Below are 18,957 nucleotides of genomic sequence, written 5' to 3' on the forward strand. Positions count from 1 at the left end.
CTCTAGCAAAATCATAGAGAGAGAGATGGTGAGGTTATCAAGTTTGGTTCAGCACCAAAAGTAATTTTATTTGGATTTTGAAGACATTTCAAGAAATAATGGCTCAACCATTAAATTGTAGAATTAGTATGTTTTGAATTTCAGAAGGATTTTTTTGAAAACACAAATAGGAAAATGAAGTGAATTCTGTTTCTTGTTCTTTGGTTGTTTCTTTTTTCAGCCCCTATTTGTCTAGGTGAACCTAAAAAGCCCATTAATAGCATGAAAATGAAAAACAATATTATTGTTTAAGCAATTACTGATTTGTTGCAAGCATCCTCAAAATGTAGTATGTGTGTGTGTATATGTATGACCATAGATAAAGTACATAATAAAATAGCCACGTATGTATCTGTGGGAATGTATGTGTAAACTTAGACATATACGTGTGTGTGTTTTAAATAAAAATAAACACAAAAAAGAGTAAACCCAGCCCTAAATCATACAACAATGGAGAGACCGAATGACAGAATTTCCACCCAGGGAGGTGTCTTCTGTGCCAAGGATGGACGTGGGTACAGCCAGTAATTCTGAGTGAGGCAGGCGGAATATCTATTCTGCGAGTTTAGACTGAGGCTATCACCCCTATTCTTATAGTTCACAAGACGCTATATGGTTTAAAACAGCAACAACAGACCCTGATAATAATTATTATCAAATCTTAGCCATTCATGCGACAGACTTAATCTTGGGTGAGTTCCAGTTTGGTCTATTTCATATAAATACATTGCTGGGAGTTGCTTGCCCTTGTTTTATTTAGTAATTATTTAAACATTAACAGCTTCACTTTTCTGTACGGCAAATGGTTCCTGTGCTGTCACCATTTGCCAGCACAGTCTTGGGTCAAACAGACTTGGTTCCTCATTGTGAGCTGGGTCCAGGATGTGGGAGATGAGATTATCACCTCGTTTTTTACTGTTGTACAATTCAGGGGAAGCAAGGATGCCCACATCCTTCCTACTAATCTGCAAATAAAACTCTGGGGTGAAAATAAAGAATGCACCCCTGTGTCAAATGGTGATAGACAATGGGAAGGGAAGCACTAACCTAGGAAAAAAAAATTTAAAACCCCTGCATTTTCCAGATAATTGGGGCCCTGGTGGCTTTTGCTTAAATTGCTAAATGATGGTCTCAGTTGAGCACATAGCCTTCTTTTCAAAGCCACCATAGATAAAAATGAAGCTTGGAGCACAAGAGAATTTCACCTCTAAAGGCATTGCCAACACCATCGTCCTATAAAAAGTATTAAAGATCAACTTAAATTAGACTTTTGAAAAATTTATTTAAAAGCAACTCTTGACTTACTGTACTAGTTCAGCTAACACGCTGTTAAATCAAATCAGAACCCCCTTGGTTCATTCATTATATGTTCTGTAGCTACAGGAAGGACTTGTTTTTATCGAGGCGTGTCTCATATAATACTTTCTCTGCAAAGTGAGCTCACCTATTGTCTTTATTGAAATTACAGGTGCTTCAGTTTAACAGAGCTCAGGACATCAAGTCTTATCCTGAAAGTGAAAAGAAAAGGAAAACGGTATATTTTCTATTTTAATATCCATTTGCTGATTAAGGAGAAACCACTTTTAGCACCTGCGTGTTAGTGGCTAATTTAAGCAACCTTTCTGGGTAGTCTTAGAAGCGTGTATTAAAATTATAGAAATTTTTTCATAATACAAAATGTTTATACTTTTTGGAAGGGTCATATTTTTAACATTCTCTCTCCTCCTCCTTTACTTCCCTTTTAAAACTGCCCTACTTTCAAAATTGTTCCTGCTTTTGCAAACTAAATGTGAAGAAAATGATGCCTTCAATTATCTCGATGTTTTTTGCACTGATGCATTAGAGAAAACATTTTATCTGCTTTAGAATTAATTTCAGCTTTTGTTCACAATGCACCAAATCATTTCATTTAGCTCTAGGTTGTTCCTATATATTCAGCTCTTGTTCACTGACCAGTCCCTTTTCTTTCAAAGGACTTCAACTTGGGGAAGGTTGAAGAAATACACTCTGATTTCCAGACACTCATCTCCAAAATCAACAATCCCAGTAACGCCTATGTACTTAAAACAGCCAACGGGATATACGCGGAGAAAACTTATCCATTTCTCAGTGTAAGTTCAAACATGTTATTTAAAGCTGATGGGCAAGAGAGAGCCATGTGAGACAATCCACTAACTCTCTGTACACTTCTCTAGGGGTCCCAGGGACAACTTTAATTGGGCCAGCATTTCTGGTAAACAGTCATTTAAATCAACCCGTAAGTGTCTAGTTGTAAAGAAAACCGACAATAGGTCTCAAACCAGGCCTAGTGATCAGAACTTTATCCAAAGTAATAATATATGAATGCGGTTTATATAATCCCTGTGCCAACATTTGTTTAATGGGAAATGGAACAAAATATGTAGAGTATAGACACAGGGTAAATCCGAAGGAGCAGAGGGTGGTGTCGGCCATAGGAGTGCGCCTGGAGACTGTACTCGAGAGCAAAGCTGACGTTGGAATCAGATGAGTCATTTCCTGCCATAACTTTAAGGACTTTGAACAGACTCTTAACATGGAATAATATCAACTTCGCACCTTCTCAGGTGGTCGGAACCCCACAGTGCAGACCATGACTTCATCCCCAGTTCAGGCTCAAGGGCTCCTTAGAAGGGTCCATCGAGAGCTGGGACAAGCATTTACTTCTCTCATACTTGGCCATCACCTCCTGTGGCACATCTCAGAAAGGAGCAGGAAAACACAGGTGTCCAGTGGGCAAAAAGCAAGGACATTGGATAGGTGGACATAGCAACAGACACAATCAGACTACCTCTAGATTTCAAGCAGTGATGTCACAGCTGTGGGTGGCAGGCCTCCCTTCCATACCCAGGGTTCTGCATGGCTAGTCAGCGCCCAGCAAAGCTTAAAGGGGTGGGTGGGGGTAATCTTTGACCAAAACTCAAGTGGGGAAGAGAGAAGGGAGCTCTGAGTGTGTGTGTGTGTGTGTGTGTGTGTGTGTGTGTGTCTGTGGGCAATTGTTCCTCTACCTAACTTTTTGATAATCTAAATACACTTGATTTCTCACAGTTTTGGAAAAACTCTACAAAAGGGGATTTTACTGTATCTTTCAGAAATATTTAGAAGACATGAAAACATACTTCGGTGCAGAGCCACAGTCTGTGAACTTTTTGGAAGCTTCTGACCAAATCAGAAAGGAGATCAACTGCTGGGTTGAAAGCCAGACTGAGGGTAAGCTGCCACCGAGGTGCCGGGCTGCGCGCTCTCTCCAAGCATCATACTGTTACACTGTCCACAGTTTTATTGAAATTAATTCTGATGCTTCATTTCATCTGCCTCCCCTGAAGGACCCCAAGCACAATGGCTCTGCCATATTCGAGTTTGAGCTTTGAATCACTAACACATTAACAGGCTCACTCACAGTAGTTGTTTGGAATACTATGTTCATTGATGTGAACAGAGGAAGCTGGCAGCCCTAAATCCCCTGTTCCTTTTTTATCGAACTAGTGACTCAAAAGACATGGCAAGGCAAGAGTGACCATTATATTTAATTTATTCCCGAGTTGGAGTCATCCAAAAGTAAGTCGGCTTTTTAGAATTAGAACTAGCTGGCATTTACTGGGTACTTGCACTGTCCTAGTTTGCCTGAGGACCAAATGGGATGGTAGAAGGAAAAGCACATGGTGACACACAACTCAACATGGTAGAGGTGGGAGTAAGAGTAGTAAGGGGTTGACCTAGATCTCTAGTCTCAAATTTTTAGCCTGGCGACCAGTATGTTGTCTGGGAGACAGGCGGGGGCCCTACAGATAGGAAGGCTGGGAGCAAGCAGCTGATCTGCTCTCTTTACACCCAGTGAAGACTTTCAGAGCCGAGGGGAGGCTGTCGTCGGATGCTGCATAGCTTGGCCCTCCTGGTCAGGCTTCCCCAGTGTGGACCCACACACTCAGGGAGCATGACAACTGTCTAGATGACGGAGCTGCCCGGGAAACCTCCCTGTGATGACAGAGGTGCCACACACCTGCCCTGCCCAATTTGATACAGTCACATGCTCTATCCACATGTGACCAGAGATCATCTAAAATGTGGCTAACTCGACGGAGGAACTGAATTTTTAACTTCAGTTCATTTTAATTAAGTTGCTGTGGTTGTCTGGTGGCTATCAGGTTCGACAACAGGGAAAATCTGTTTTAGAAGAACCGAACAAATACTTTAAATCATGGAGGAAAGATTAAACTTCAGGTTATGGTCACTAGATGGTCCAAATACAGGACGGGCACCCTTTCCTGTTGTCATAGCAGTTATCAAATGAGAGGGCCCCCAACTACGCTCACCCTGGGCATGGCCAGAATATGTGATTAAGCCCCTGCTTCCCTCACCCGCTGACTGCAGTCCTCCAGCTGGCCCTGTGGGCTCCATTTCTCAGAAGTGGAACCTTCCAACAAGGGAGGAAAGCTGAAATCTTTCTGTAGGTTCTTTTACATATTGGACGCAAATATCTGCTTTTGGGGAACTATTCAACATCAGTGTAAGTAAAGACTTGATTGATCAGCTTTTCAGGAACTTTTCTTTGTGTCGTCTTTATGGAAAAGTTGATAGAAACTCTTTGGCACGACTCAGCTCTATCTGAACCACTTGAAAGAAGCTTCTCCCCTTAGCCCTTCAAACAGGCCATTTTCCAAACAGCCATATGACTAGTGAGACACCCCGGGCATTCCGAGTCAAATTCTCAGAGATAGGGCCAGTCATATGTTGCTACGATTTTTTTCTGGTTTTCGTTATAGTCTACAAGGCCCTAAAAAGTGAGGGTTTGGAGAAGGTTATTGTGTACGTATTTGTAATCTCAAAATCTATCACGTGCTTGGCACTTTGGATGCTCTAGTGTCACATCAGTATGTGCTCTGCAGGACTTGACCTGAATATCTGCAAAGACAATGCCCTTCCCATTGCCCAAAGCTACCCAGGACTTGAGCAATGAGTGAGCCAATAGGTGGCACTTAAGCTCTCAAGAGGGTGTAAAACAGTCAGAATTCTGAGTCATTTTGCTTTGCATTACTTTGAAGTTGTCTGTAAGTACAGTTTGTACTTGCTTTGTCAAATACATTAACAACAGGGCTGTGGATTTAGAGGCTAGGCTCCTTGAAAACCTATGAATCCCTAGAACAAAGCGATAACACTTAAATCAGCTGGCTCTCAACCAGCTTGAGATCAACACCCATGTAAATCTCAATCCTCTGTATGTTCTCTACTTGAATCTGCAGCTCTATCAGATGATAGAATAATTCATTTAGAATGACACAGAGCTTTAAAAAATAACTCCTCTGTGCAAAAAAATATTTTAAAAATGACATAGAGGGACTCTCCATGTTAAATCATCAAAGAAATTTCAAATTAAGTTCAATATACTGTTCTTAATCAGGTAGAAAAACAAACACGAAAATGTTTCAGGGAGTTTTCACATGGGCACTGAAAACCAAATTTAAACTTAATTTCTAAAACCAAGGAGTCTGTTTCATGGGGGGAGGGGTGTTTGTTTTGTTTGTTGTGTTTTGAGTAGACATGTTCAAGCCACACTGCAGACCTACTGGACACTTTAGACGAGCTGCCCTTAGAGCTTTTAAATAAAGCTGCACAGCATGTGGGGGACGCCCGTGGGAGACCGTAGCAGTTGAGGGGTGTGCTGGAGCCCACAGCAAAGGCTCCCCAGGGCTGGCTCACAAATCATCAGTGGTTAGGGCTTGACATATCTTTTTTCGGAGGGCACAATTCAACCCACAACAGTAATATTCTTGCAAAAATGCATAACCTAAATATTACCTGGAGGAAACGTCCGGCTAATCTGAACTGAGAACTGATAGGAATTCTTACAAAACTTTTTCAAAAGTGTCAAGGTCAAGGAAGGCAAAAATTCACTGAGGAACCATCCCAGATTAAAGAAGACTAAGAGGGAGGGGGGCCGGTGGACATGGAAGAGGGCACGGGGGGGGATAAATGGTGATGAAAATTAAAATAAAATAAAAATACGATACAATAAAAGAAACTAAAATAATAAAATGACTAAGAAGAAATGACAACTAAATGCAACTTGAGGTCTTGAATTGACTTCTGATCCAGAAAAAGAAGTTATTGGAACAACTGATAAAATTTGAGTAAGATCTGTTCATAGGATTCTATCAATGCTGACTTCCTGGGCTGGATTACTGGTGGCTCTATCATTTAACAGCATTTCATAATCATCACTTTTGTAAGTGTGGCATGCCATCGAGATATAACTGTACTATTTGAAACCTGTCCTTTTGTTCTTGTAGGAAAAATCCCGGACCTCCTACCTGATGATGCTATAGATTCTGCAACCAGAATGGTCCTGGTGAATGCCCTTTACTTTAAAGGAACCTGGGAGCAGCAATTCTTAGTCCAAGACACCACAGAAAAGCCTTTCCGAATCAGCAAGGTAGGAGCCTTTCGATAATCAGTATGGATTTTCACGTGGCATTGTAAAGGGGATTCTATTTTAAATTCACCCCTCTTTAAATATATGTTCTTATAAAGTATGGCTCTTACTAGGGCACGGACGGCTGAACTGAATGTTCCCAGTTTTATCCCTCCTTGAAATTCCCTTTTCATTGTTTTTTTCTCAAAATATTATTCATGTATTTTGTCACTCAGTCCTTGCCACAGCTAAGCTGGAGAAGGTAGGGTAGTTATTCTATTTAATTCCCAGCTTTTAGCAGGGGATCACCAACTTGGCCCATGAGGGGACCACCGGTGGCAAAGAATGAAGGGTTTGGCGGACCACCTCCTCAGTGACTTGGCTACTTATTTTCTGTAGACCACAAGCAAACCGGTGCAAATGATGTCGATGAAGAAAAAGCTGCCCGTTTTTCACATAGAAAAGCCAGAAGCCATTGGCCTTCAGCTCTACTACGAGAGCCGCGCCCTCAGCCTGTTTGTGCTGCTGCCGGAAGACGCTGGGGGGCTGGATCAGGTGAGGCATCATCCGTATCGTGTGGAGGGGGCCCAGGTGTTTACCCGTGTAACCCGGCCGCCTTGTTTTCTAATTCCTCTAGAGGAAGGCCACCCACCTACCGTGAGCCCCAGGTACCTCACCCTCAGGTGTCCTTTCAGCTTCACAAGTCTCTGTAAGGATGCCATTCCTATTCCTTAGGAAGCAGAAGCAATGGGTAGACACCTGGAGCCTGGGGTAGCCACCCAAACAGCCACGGGAACGACAGATACGGCCACAAAGCTTGTGGATTGATCATGACGACTGTTCAGTGGGCCTAGGTCTTTCTTCTCCCTCCGATAGGACCTACCTAATGGGAGATTGGTTTTTTAATCACGTCCATTAACGTAGCACTAGATATACATTTTAAAACATCAAACTTACTTCCAAGATTTAAAAAAACATTTTTATCAACTCAACAGTCTTTAGGAGGAACAGTCTGTATAAGTACTCTCTTCAAGTATTATTTAAGTTGTTTATCAGCCACATTTCGCTTAAGTCTGACACAACTCTGGCCAGATGATGTTCCTGAGCTGTTTGCATGTCTACATTGGACACCGGGTTCTCCGTAACAGGAGGCCTGTCTTTCTTTGCATGGTGCCTAATTTTTCCTGAATGCTAGGCTTCTTATATTTAGAAGTTTCCATGGTCCTACTAGTGTGTAGAAAAGATTTCCAATTATATCATAAAATTTGTGAAACTGGAGAGGATGGTAAAAATAAAACCAAGTCACACTCTTACGAGATAATTCCTTCTTCCTAAGAGTGCAGGTTCCTGAGCTGAAGATATTGTCACATTTAATGCATATCATTTACAAGTATGTCATTGACAGCAAAACTCAGGGCTAGAAAACGCTCAAAGTAGCAAAAGCACATGCTTCAAAAACTCAAACACTGTTTTTCTTCTTCACATACACATATGTATATGTGTATATATACATACATATATATTTATTATTTAAAATTTTTAAATATAAAGAGGAGAAAAAACACTCTCAAAAACACTATAAAGAAAGTGATTACTCAGGGATAAATGGTGATGGAAGGAGACTTGACTTGGGGTGGCGAACACCCAATACAGCATACAAATGATGTGTTATAGAACTGAACACCTGAAACTTATGTAAGTTTATTAACCAGTGTCACCCCAATGAATTTTTTAAGTCATTACTCTTAAGATTTGGAGATTTTCCTTTCCCTTCTGTTCTTTCTTTGTTCCATTGTTTATGGTTACTAAATTCACATTACTGTGATTATGGACATCTTATTTTATCTCAGATTTTGTGTCCAAAGAACTATCTCTCATGTTAATAATAATTAATGGTTTTTGTACCCTGACATACAACTTGTCCTATAGTATGTGCTTTTGTGTAGACGACATGTTAAGTCATATCTGTGTTGATGTGTTTGAGTGGACAGTTGATATTTGGCGTATCATCATAGAAGTGCTTTCATTATGAATCAAGATCGAATTCTCTGATATCCGGAGAACTATCAATCTGCAGAACAAAGATTCTGTAGGTCAGCCCTGTGAAGGATGTCGGGACACAGGGAATTTCCAAATGTGTGTGTTTTGTTACCCTGGGTCAGGGGAGTCCTCCTGATTCATCTGCAGAATTATATGGAGAGCTCACACACCCACTGCTTCCACTCCCCTTTGGAAGTGCTGACTGTCTCTCTGTCTCTCTGTCTCTCCGTCTCTCTGTCTCTCGGTTCCCACCTGCAGCTGGAAAAGGCCGCCACCTACGAGACGCTGAGCGAGTGGACCAGCGCAGACATGATGGAGATGTACGAAGTGAAGCTGCACCTCCCCAAGTTCAAGGTGGAAGAGTCCTACGACCTCAAGTCAGCCCTGAGCGGCATGGGGATGAGCGACGCCTTTAGCCAGGGCAAGGCCGACTTCTCAGGGATGTCGGCAGGGAGAAACCTGTTTCTGTCCAATGTTTTCCACAAGTCTTTCGTGGAAATAAACGAACAAGGTACAGAGGCCGCAGCTGGGACAGGGAGTGAGGTGAGCTTTCGAACTAGACTCCCGACCATTGAATTCAATGCAGACCACCCATTCCTCTTCTTCATCAAACACAACAAAACCAATACCATTCTCTTTTACGGGAGATTCTGCTCCCCCTAAACCTGCTTCTCCCTCAGCAAACAAGACCATCTTACGATGTGAAAAATCCATCATAAGATGGAAAAACAATGATAATAAAAACTAGTTTGCAGTCCGAGTGTTTTTCACATTTGAATATTAGCAAATAAACCTTGAAATAATGCATTTTAGTGATACCGTCCTATCTTTATGGCTGGAAGGATTGGCAAATTTTATTTCTACCACTAAACATTTTGTCTTACTGTGACTTTTTATGTATATTTCAGAAATGCTATGTTATTCACGCAAATGCCTTATCATTCTTGAGCTGTCTGGTCACTGTATTATCACTTATACTTCACAGGCATCATTTAGTGAAGAAAAATCTTTATAAAGGGGATATATTGATAAACAAGAATTTTTTCAGAAATATAATTCTGATAGTTCATAAATTACCACTGGAAAATTAAAACTCCCTCTTATGTTATCTATTTTAAAAAATACAATGTTGACATGAGTGGAAAAAACTAGCAAAAGCCAACTGAAATGTGGAATTCACTTAACAGCAATGCACTGATGTTGGCTTCCTAGTTTTAACAGCTGTATCATGGTCATGTTTGATGACAGTGTCACCGGAAAGGGACCACGCCTGGAGCAGGACAGGCCTGTAGTGTGTGGGCTCCTGATTTTGTGCAGGACAGATTTCACAACAAGAATCCAGGTGATTTCGAGGGCACGTTAATTAAAGCTGGGGACAGTGAAACAAAGGGAGGTCTCAGGGTAGAAGAAGCAACAGGAGAGCCTCGGCGGGGCTGCTTTGGCTCCCTAGAAACTGCTTATTGGTAGTCTCACCAGCTGTTATTCTAATTTTAGAGATTGATTGTACCGCTCTAGGTTGCTTTTTTGATATTCATTTAATAAATGGAAGAGTGGACAGTGTATAAATTAATATAAGACCTGAACAGTGTATAAATTAATAGAAGAAAATGTGTTCTCTGTATCAAATCTTTTTTCAGTATTATAGGATAAACAAATGATTCTATGTCTTAGCTCCAAAGATGGAAAATTGCCACATACGTGACATTTTATCATATCTTTACGAAACATTTGCCTCTGTCCCTAACATCTCATGTTTAGTAGCAAAGAAAGAAATCCCTCGTGGGAATTTTCTACCTGGCATTTTGCTTCCATGGCGCAGTTCCAGCTTGCCCACCACCTCCTGCAACAGCAGAGAGCTTCTGTGAACCAGTTTTGACCTCCAGCAAACTTCTTTGCCACTGGCAGAGGGCACATTCCGGTGTCAGCCATCCCTCCACAGTTAGGTTGCCTGTAGGTAAAGGTGCATTATACCTGTGAATGAGAAATCAACTATTTTTTTTTGAAAGAGTATAGAGTGATCATTTTGAGACCGTCTATTTGTGAATTTTTCCATCATTAGGTGACTTTATTACTAAAAGAGATATTGAAACACTCAATATATTTGCACTTAAACTTGGAAATATAATTTCAAAGCTTCATAAAAATCTTCCAAACAGAAAACATTTGGTGGGCTTCACACTGTTAAAATATTAGAAGTTCAACATTTAAAAAATTGGCGTGCAGAAAGAACTAATTTTCAAGAGCATGTTTTTTTTCCTAGTGAGATTTCAACTGGAAATCTTTGCATAATTAGTGTATGGATTGAAAAAATCAAGTGTCAAGGTTTAGTAAGTACAACCAAAGATACCTTTATTCCATTGAAATCAACCATTTCCGGAGGAGCCCTTCCTCCTGAGAGCCATCGATGGATGCTGCAAGTTTAGAAATATAAACTGAACTTAAAACCAGGTTTTCAAATTCACTCTATTTCAAAGCCTTAAACTAAGATGAAAACAAACACACATTCAAATACACTGGGCTCCTTAAATTTTAAAATAATTTTTGTGAGCACAAAAGTGTATACATTTCTAATAAAGATCTTTCTTATTCTTTCCAGTTGTAGCTTACGTGTTTTAGAGCGTTGGCCCTTTATTAGTATTTAACATATTAGCACCCGTCAGTTCACACAGGCACAGGGATGCACGCTCAACAATTGTTCCGATGGGTGCCCCGCGCAAACAGTTTGCAAACATAAGGCCTTCGCCACCACGTTTAACCCCTGGTCTGGCTTTTGGTTAATTTGCAAAGCCAAGCCCCAGTTTGCAGACCGCTCCTGCAGGCACGCGCTGGGCGCGGGCTAGGCCGGGAAAGCAGCCGGTGCCCCCGGGCGAGGGCCCGGTGCCCGCCTCCCGCGCCGGCGCGCAGGCTCCTCCCGGCTGCGCTGCGGGCGCCGTGCGGGGCGGGCGTCGCTCAGCGGGAGGCCCGGGCGCGCCCAGCGCGCGGCGGTGAGTCACCCGCCGGCCGGAAGCCTCGCCCGCAATCCCAGGGGGCGGGAAGCACCCCCGGAGCTGGCCTAGTAGCCGCGGCGGCAGGAGCAGGAGCAGCTGCAGGCGCGGGAGCTGGAGCAGCAGCTGGAGCAGCAGGAACCTCCCAGGTGCGCGCGCGGGAGGCGCTCGGGACCTCAGGTTCCCACGGGCCCCTCCGGCCCGCAGCTCCCGGGGGCTCGGGAAGGCGGCCGGGAGAGAGGAAGGCCGCGGGCCGGCGCCGGGGGAGGCCTAGGGGGCGGCGGCGGTGCCGGGGGCGCTGGGCTGGGGGCGCCCGGGGGCGCTGGGCTGGGGGCGCCCGGGGGCGCCAGCGGCGGGCCCGCCGGGGCCGGGGGCGCGGGGCCCGAGCGCAGGAGCGCGGCCGCCCGCCCGGGGTCGGAGGGGGGCCCTGGTGGGAGGGTCGCCGCGGCCCGGGGACGCCGCCGCGTGGCCGTTGGCCGGCGGGGAGAAGAGGCCCGGGACCCGGCGGGGGACGGAAAGCCGGGAGGCGCGTGGTAGGAGCGCGCGGCGGTCGCCGCCCCGCCTGGCATTACGCGCAGCCTGGGGCGGGCCCGGGCGCGGGGCGGTGCCACCTCCGCGCGGATGCCCGTCCCCCGCGCAGAGGCCCGTCCCTCTGCGGTCCAGCCTGTTTGTGCGTCTCTCCTGCGCTCTCCCCTGCCTCCCTCCCTCCCTGCCTCCCCCGTCCCGCCCTCCCTTCCCTGCTCCCCTTTGCTCTTTTTCTCCCACTCTCTGCCCTGCTATCCTCGCTCCCATCTGCGCCCCTTCATCGGCTGCCTGCCCTCAGCTAGAAAAGGTGGGTGCTCGCCTGTCTCCTCCACAGGAGCCACAGTGCTTAGGGGACGGAGCCCTCACTCCCAGACGCCCAGCCCTGGGCTCCGTCCGGCCCAGCTGCCCTTCTCATGGAGGCGGCTTCAGGCCCCAGGTCACTGCCCCCTCCTCCAGCCTCCCAGCCTCCCTGGCCCCCACTCGCCCTCCCAGCCCTGCCAGGACACCCCTGAGTGCTGGGTGGCGGCGGGCCTTCCTTACTACCTGCAAATGCTGGACCTTCTCCAGAACTAGGTGTCTTTCTGGTCTCCTGCATCCACCGAACCTTCTGAGTAATGCCACCCCATTTGCCTAGACTCCCCTGGAATCGGGGATGCCCCTGGCTCCCAAGCTCTCCCTCTAGGACCCCTGCTCGTCTTAAGTAACCGGCTGACTTTCGCAAACGTCCTGGCTGTCATTGTCCCCACTGCCCCACTCCCCTGGTGTGGCGTGTCCCACAGCCTCGCCTGGAATGCACACCTTCTCCATTCCCGGCTGGCTCCTCAGATGAACCTCCCGTGGTTGGGGCCCCTCCTGGGCATGATTAGCTGGCAGGCTATCAGAAGACGAGCTGAGGCATCTTACAAACTTTAAGAGTCTGCTTCAGCAGAAAGTCACTTTGAATCCAGCAGCCTCCAGTCCAGCAGATGGAAAGGAGCTCCAAGCAGCTGAGCAAAATGAGACTTAGAGGCACAAGGGCAGAAGACAAGGAACTTAGAGTCCGCAAGAAGGCGGCTGTTATTGCAAAGTTGCTTTCCTTTAGGGACGGCAGGCATCTGTCAGGCAGATGACCTCACTCTTGCTGATCAGGGGACCCCTGATGGACTTTCACATCCCATTTCTGGGAGAGCTGAAGCTGTAATGAAGTCAAGTCTTGGTTTGGTGATGTGGGGTTCCCCATAAGTGACTCCATTTGGGGTCTGTTGTCTTTTAAGAAGCTAATGTAATCCTTGACTCCTGCTGCTCCCTGCCCCGGTGTGATCAGTCCCCCAGCTGGCAGTTCCATCGCCCACTCTCTTGTGGGCAAGCTTCCTCTGTGTTCAGCTGTCACTAATCTATGGCAGTGGTGGACCAGCTGGTCCCTAGCCTTTTCCCACACCATTTGGTGAGCCACAGTATTTCTCTAAATCTCCAATGTATTTCCTGTAAAACATTTGTTTAAAAACTGTGCATGGCTTTGCAGCCCATAGCTCAAGTTCAGATTTCTGAACCTGGCATAAGGGGCCCATCCTGTCTCACCACGCCCTGTCTCTCAGGGGACTCCACACAGACCTGCTCCCTGGCCACACACAAGCACGGCCCCTGCTACATTCCTTGCACCTGCCAATCCCACAGCCACAGCCTTAAAATTCACCTCTCTCGTTCACCGCCTTACAGAAACTTCTCCCCAACCTTGCAGAGCCACCTCACTGCTCACCTTCGCCACAGGGGCTTTTAAAGGGAAGTCATTCTGCTGTTCTGTGGTCTTCCTCCGCTCTTTGCAAATCCTCCTGTTGCAGAGCCCATGGCTGACTTCAAACCACACATTTATGTCTGTGTGTGTCCCCTAGGGAGGGAGCGTCCCGTCAGGAGTGATGCCATTTATTGTTCATCTCCTTCTGCAAACCCATATGAGGAAAGGTCTACATAAGTGCTCTTTGAACAAATTCACCTTGAGATGTGTATATGGGGAGGGGGAGGGAGCAGGGAGTTGGCAGGAAGAAGAAGATGGCACAGGGTTGGTAACTGAAGGCTTGCTTTTGTGGCCGACTGGACCACTCTTACTATAAGACCTGAGGACCTTGTCCACCTGTAAAGAGAACACTAGTTCAATGCCAATTCATTTTGTTGGCTGGGAATCAGATCTTTTCCACATTGTCGTGTTTTTATGACATAGTTGAATTGTGGCACCAGTGCCCAAAGCTGTTATTTTGTTTTATATTAGAATTAATTCCTTTTTAGATTCACTGGGCAAGGCCCATTTTGTTTAAAGTTCCAGTCCTCTCACAGCTTCAATGTACAAATGAGATTGGGAGTCAGCAGGTCTGGGAGAGTGTCTGAGCCTCTGCAGAGGTCCCGTTGCTAAGGGTGGGACCAATCATGAGCTCTGTGAATTTACTTTGTGAATCAGAGTAAAGCTCTGTACTCTGTGAATCAGAGTAAAGCTCTGATTTACTTTGTGAATAAACCATTGTGTTTGTTATCTATTGATACTGCAACGCCTTATGACAAATTTGGCGCCTGAAAACAATAAAAATTTATTATCTGACAGTTCTGGAGTTCAGAAGTCCAAAATAGGTCCTCAGAGTTCCTTTTTTTTTCCTGGAGGATCTAGGACAGAATCAGTTTCCTTGCCTTTTGCAGCCCCCAGAGGCTGCTTGCATTCCTTGGTTCATGGCCCTGCATCATTCTGACCTTTGCATCCATCATCACATCTTTTTCTCTGACTTTGACCCTCCTGTCTTCATCTAATAAGGACCTTGTGATTACATTGAGCCCACCTGGATCACCCAGTAGACTCTCCCCATCTCATGATCCCTAATTCAGTCACATCAGCAAGGTCCCTAATGCCACATAAGATAATGTAGTCACAGGTTGGGGAATTTGATATGGATATCTTTGGGGTGTAGTTCTTCTGCTGACCACACCCAGTCAGTGTCAGAGGGTTTGGCTGATGTGCTTCTGTGTTGTGTTTTTGATTCAGACCTTCCCTGATGGATGATCTCGGAGAAGCAAATGGCACTTTTGCCATCAACTTACTAAAAATGTTGGGTGAAAAGGACAACTCACGGAATGTGTTCTTCTCTCCCCTGAGCATCTCCTCTGCCCTGGCCATGGTCTTCATGGGGGCCAAAGGAGACACTGCAGCCCAGATGTCGCAGGTAGGTGTGCCTGTCACAAGGGAAGATCAATGGCATGCTTCTTTCTCTGCTTCCACAGAGCTTGTCCTTTCCTATCTACCCCAGCTCATGAAGGACAGTGTGGCTGGTAGGCAGGAGGTGGGACACCGTGCTGATTGACAAAGCACAGACGTAGGTAAACTGTATAAAACAGGGAATCTCTTCTTAGTGTTTATGGAAGAAATCAAGTCATTACCTTATTTTCTGTGGATAAAAGCGTCAATATATTATAGCAAAATTGTATCTTTGAGGAGTAAGGTAAATTATTATTTTGTCCCACAAAAAGGCAAAGGATTTAAGCTTTGTTATATTTTTACTTTTGCTAACATATTTCAAATTGAAATGTAGCTATGTAAATGAACTTTTTGTCCAACAAGTTTATTTCTAGCATATGATTGTGTATAAGTGGATGAAGTACACACACAGATGTGGACTTCTGTCTTCCGGAGTAACTCGCAATGTCTGATCTGACTGATCTGACGTGGGCTATGTATGACGTCAGCTACCCATGAAGTAGTGGATGGTACCTTAGGGAAGGAGTCCTTAACCTCTTTGTGTCTTAGTTTCTTTGACCGTCTTGTGATAGCAACCCAGAAAATTGCACATGCCCGTCACTCTGTCACTCATGTCAGGGTAGTGCATCCAATGTCTACAGTTGAATCTCCATGGTTGTTTCTTCCAGCTCCTAGGAGGACTGAGGTTTTGGACTCGGGTTGTTGGGTGACACGGGAACAACCTGAATTCTTACTCTGACATTTAAATCACAGTCTGGGCTGGAGAACTGTAAAATTGTTGATGAGACATTTTCATGTTTATTTCTTCTCATTCTTGAAGTTTTCCGTCAGGTTAGATCCATTCCAGCTATTTATTTGTTGTGTTCTATCTCCCTCCTGAGTTTTCACATCCTGCCTTCCTGGCCTGGGTGCATCTGGGAGAGCAGCGGTTTATACCCTGGAGATTTTGCCTGCGTGGGGGCATTTGGCAATGGCAAGCAGTTTTGGTTGTTATAACTGAGAGGTGCTGCTGACATCTAGTGGCTGGAGGCCAGAAATGCTGCTGCAACATACCCAGCAATGTACAGAGTAACTGACCCAAAGTGTCAGTTGTCCCCAGGTTGGGAAACCCTGTGTTGGCTGGTGAAAGCAGACTCCTTCCGAGACAGGACCTGCTGTGATTTTCAGTGTGGAGATTTGTTTGGAGGAGCAGAATGGCAGTGTTAAAAGTCTGTGTTTTCTCTTACCAGGCCCTTTGTCTGGACAAAGGTGGCGATGTCCACCAAGGTTTCCAGGCACTTCTCTCGGATGTCAACAGATCCGACACTCAGTACTTGCTCAGAACTGCCAACCGACTGTTTGGGGAAAAGACGTGTGATTTCCTTCCGGTAAGTAGTACTCACACATTTTATTTACTTATTTATTATTAGTTTTTAATCCTCACTGGAGGACAAGCTTTTATTGATTTTAGAGAGAGGGGAAAGGAGAGGGAGAGAGAGAGAAACATCAATGTGAGAATGAAACATTGGTTGGCTGCCTCCTGCATGAGCCATAACCCGCAACGTGGGTATGTGCCCTGATCTGGAATTGAACCCGTGACCTTTCGGTGCATGGGATGACACCCCAACCAACCGAGCCATACCAGCCAGGGCAGTAGTACTCACATACTGATTAAAAATAAATTGGAAATAAAAGAAATTACAGAGGAACAGAGATCAAGTATAACTCTATTGCCTTAAAATTTTGCTTAGAATTATGCCTCTGTCATAATTTTAAATTGTATGATGGCTTCTGAATTATGTTCTTTTTTTATTATTTCTGGTATATTTCACCTGAATATTAATCTCAATATGTCCATCCTCGGGCACCCAGACCTGCTTCCCCCACTGGGCTTGAGTAGTTCCTATTGATTGCAGGATATAACCCCAGAGTTCCCCAGAGTTCCCAGTGAAAGAAAGCCTGTCACGATTCAGTAGGCGAGGTCCAAAAAATGACGCTACGTAATGTCCAGAGGGATGCTGTCTCGATGTGAATGAAATGGTCAGGGTGAGCCTGGCTGTCTTACTGGCTGGCCATTCCCAGGAGACTTGAATGCATCCTGCCCTGCCTGCTGGTGGGCTCTACCCTGTGGAGGTCGCCTGCACTGGGTATTAAAAAAAAAATGATTGGAGATGATTCTGGATCTTTTAGCTGGCTAGGTCTTCTAGGATAAGCGTGAGTGATTCCAGGAATCTCCTGGTTAATCGATGCTCATTTTGAATATTGTCATTGGGGAATATTGGGGACACGGAGCTAGCTACCTGCCACCTTTCTCGGTTGCTCGGCTCTTCTCTCTACATCTTCTTTCTTCTGTAGAAGCTAAACTATTTGAGAACAGGAGATGGGCGGAGGATAGGCACCAGTGGCCAGGCACATTATATCTGAAACCAAGTTTCTGTGAGGTGAGTTATCTTTGGGTTTAAGGTATTGGGAACAGGCCCTTCCTGATGTGATCCCCCCTTACATATCAAGGCTCATCCCCTGTCCCTGTTTTTCCCCCCTAATCCCTCACACACATACACACACACCCACACACCCCATACACACACACATACCCATCTAGGCTGGTCACATTCCAATCCTGGAGGCCCTGTGAGATTTCTTGATAATCCAGTTCTCCCATGGAGCCTCCCAGTCATTCCACAGTAATGTTGCAGACACGGGCTGGGGCTGGTGATGCAAAAATGAGTAAAAGAAAATTAGGATGCTTAGTGGGGGGAGGGACACGGAAAACCAAACAGAAAGTCAATGTGCAGTTTAAGTGTTGGATGGGCATTCATCATGGGCTCTTTGGCGCGTGTCTGCCACCCTGTATGTTCTCAAAGCATCTTGTAATTATCTGTATGTACGTCATCTCTCTCACAGACTGGGAGCCACCTCCAGTCTCATGTCATGTCTCCACCCTGGGGTCCAGCACCCAGCACAGGGCCAGGCTCAGAGGGGGCGGGCTGTGCGTTTTTGTGAATTACGTGAATGAGTCTTAAAGGGCAGGAGGGCCCGTGCAAGCTGTTAGGGTAGAAACATATTCAGAAAAACCAGATGTGTTCCCCCCGTGGGAAGCTGTGCTGTGTGGGGCCTGACTCTGTATCTTGTTTGGAATCTTGCTCGCAGGCCTTTAAGGAGTCCTGCCAGAAGTTCTACCAGGCGGAGCTGGAGGAGCTGTCCTTTGCCAAGGACACCGAGGAATGCAGGAAACACATCAACGACTGGGTCACTAAAAAGACTGAAGGTGAGAGGTTTCATTTCGGTAGGCTTGGCGAGTCGCGAAGGAAAGGGAGTCGAGATGGCCTGGGGTGTGACCTCCACGGTGTTGCTCCTGGCACCCTGTCACCTGTGGCCTCTGTGTGTGTGTGTGTGTGTGCGTGTGCTGCAATTTCAGGCCATCCACGCAGTTCTGTGATTTTTATTGGGCTTATCAGATCCCAGAGTGGTGATTTAGAAGAAATACTTACACCCGGTGTAAGGATCTCAGACACCTTCCCCTCTGGACTCGATTGGAAAATTCTGGAAAACCACATCCTCTTGGAGGCCCTGTTTATCTCCTGTCTGGGAGGGCCCTGGCCCTGCGCTGAGGGCAGAGTGACGTCCGATTTGGGTGGCAGCTGAGGGAGGCCGTTTTGACAGTATCTCGTTGTAATGGGACCAGCTCCGGTTCCGCCCTTGGCCCTCTGCTTTGCCAGGAGGCTGTGGCGTTTGCTTTTGGAGCGTGGCCT

General features: G+C 45.7%; 1 protein-coding gene across 1 annotated transcript in view; it reads left to right on the forward strand.

Moving 5' to 3' along the window:
- LOC308562359 (uncharacterized protein) overlaps window positions 1-18,957 on the forward strand; it is a 30,871-nt gene that overhangs the window by 4,268 nt on the left and 7,646 nt on the right. Inside the window, exons 4-13 of the mRNA XM_081148344.1 lie at window positions 1,508-1,573; window positions 2,013-2,150; window positions 3,150-3,267; window positions 6,345-6,487; window positions 6,866-7,021; window positions 8,765-9,167; window positions 11,496-11,670; window positions 15,017-15,194; window positions 16,456-16,593; window positions 18,356-18,473. Of these exons, the coding sequence (XP_081004470.1) occupies window positions 1,508-1,573; window positions 2,013-2,150; window positions 3,150-3,267; window positions 6,345-6,487; window positions 6,866-7,021; window positions 8,765-9,167; window positions 11,496-11,670; window positions 15,017-15,194; window positions 16,456-16,593; window positions 18,356-18,473 (1,633 nt within the window). The remainder of the gene's footprint in view (window positions 1-1,507; window positions 1,574-2,012; window positions 2,151-3,149; window positions 3,268-6,344; window positions 6,488-6,865; window positions 7,022-8,764; window positions 9,168-11,495; window positions 11,671-15,016; window positions 15,195-16,455; window positions 16,594-18,355; window positions 18,474-18,957) is intronic.

Source organism: Miniopterus schreibersii (genome assembly GCF_964146895.1).
Source record: "Miniopterus schreibersii genome assembly, chromosome: 10".
In the NCBI taxonomy this organism is placed as follows: Eukaryota; Metazoa; Chordata; class Mammalia; order Chiroptera; family Miniopteridae; genus Miniopterus; species Miniopterus schreibersii.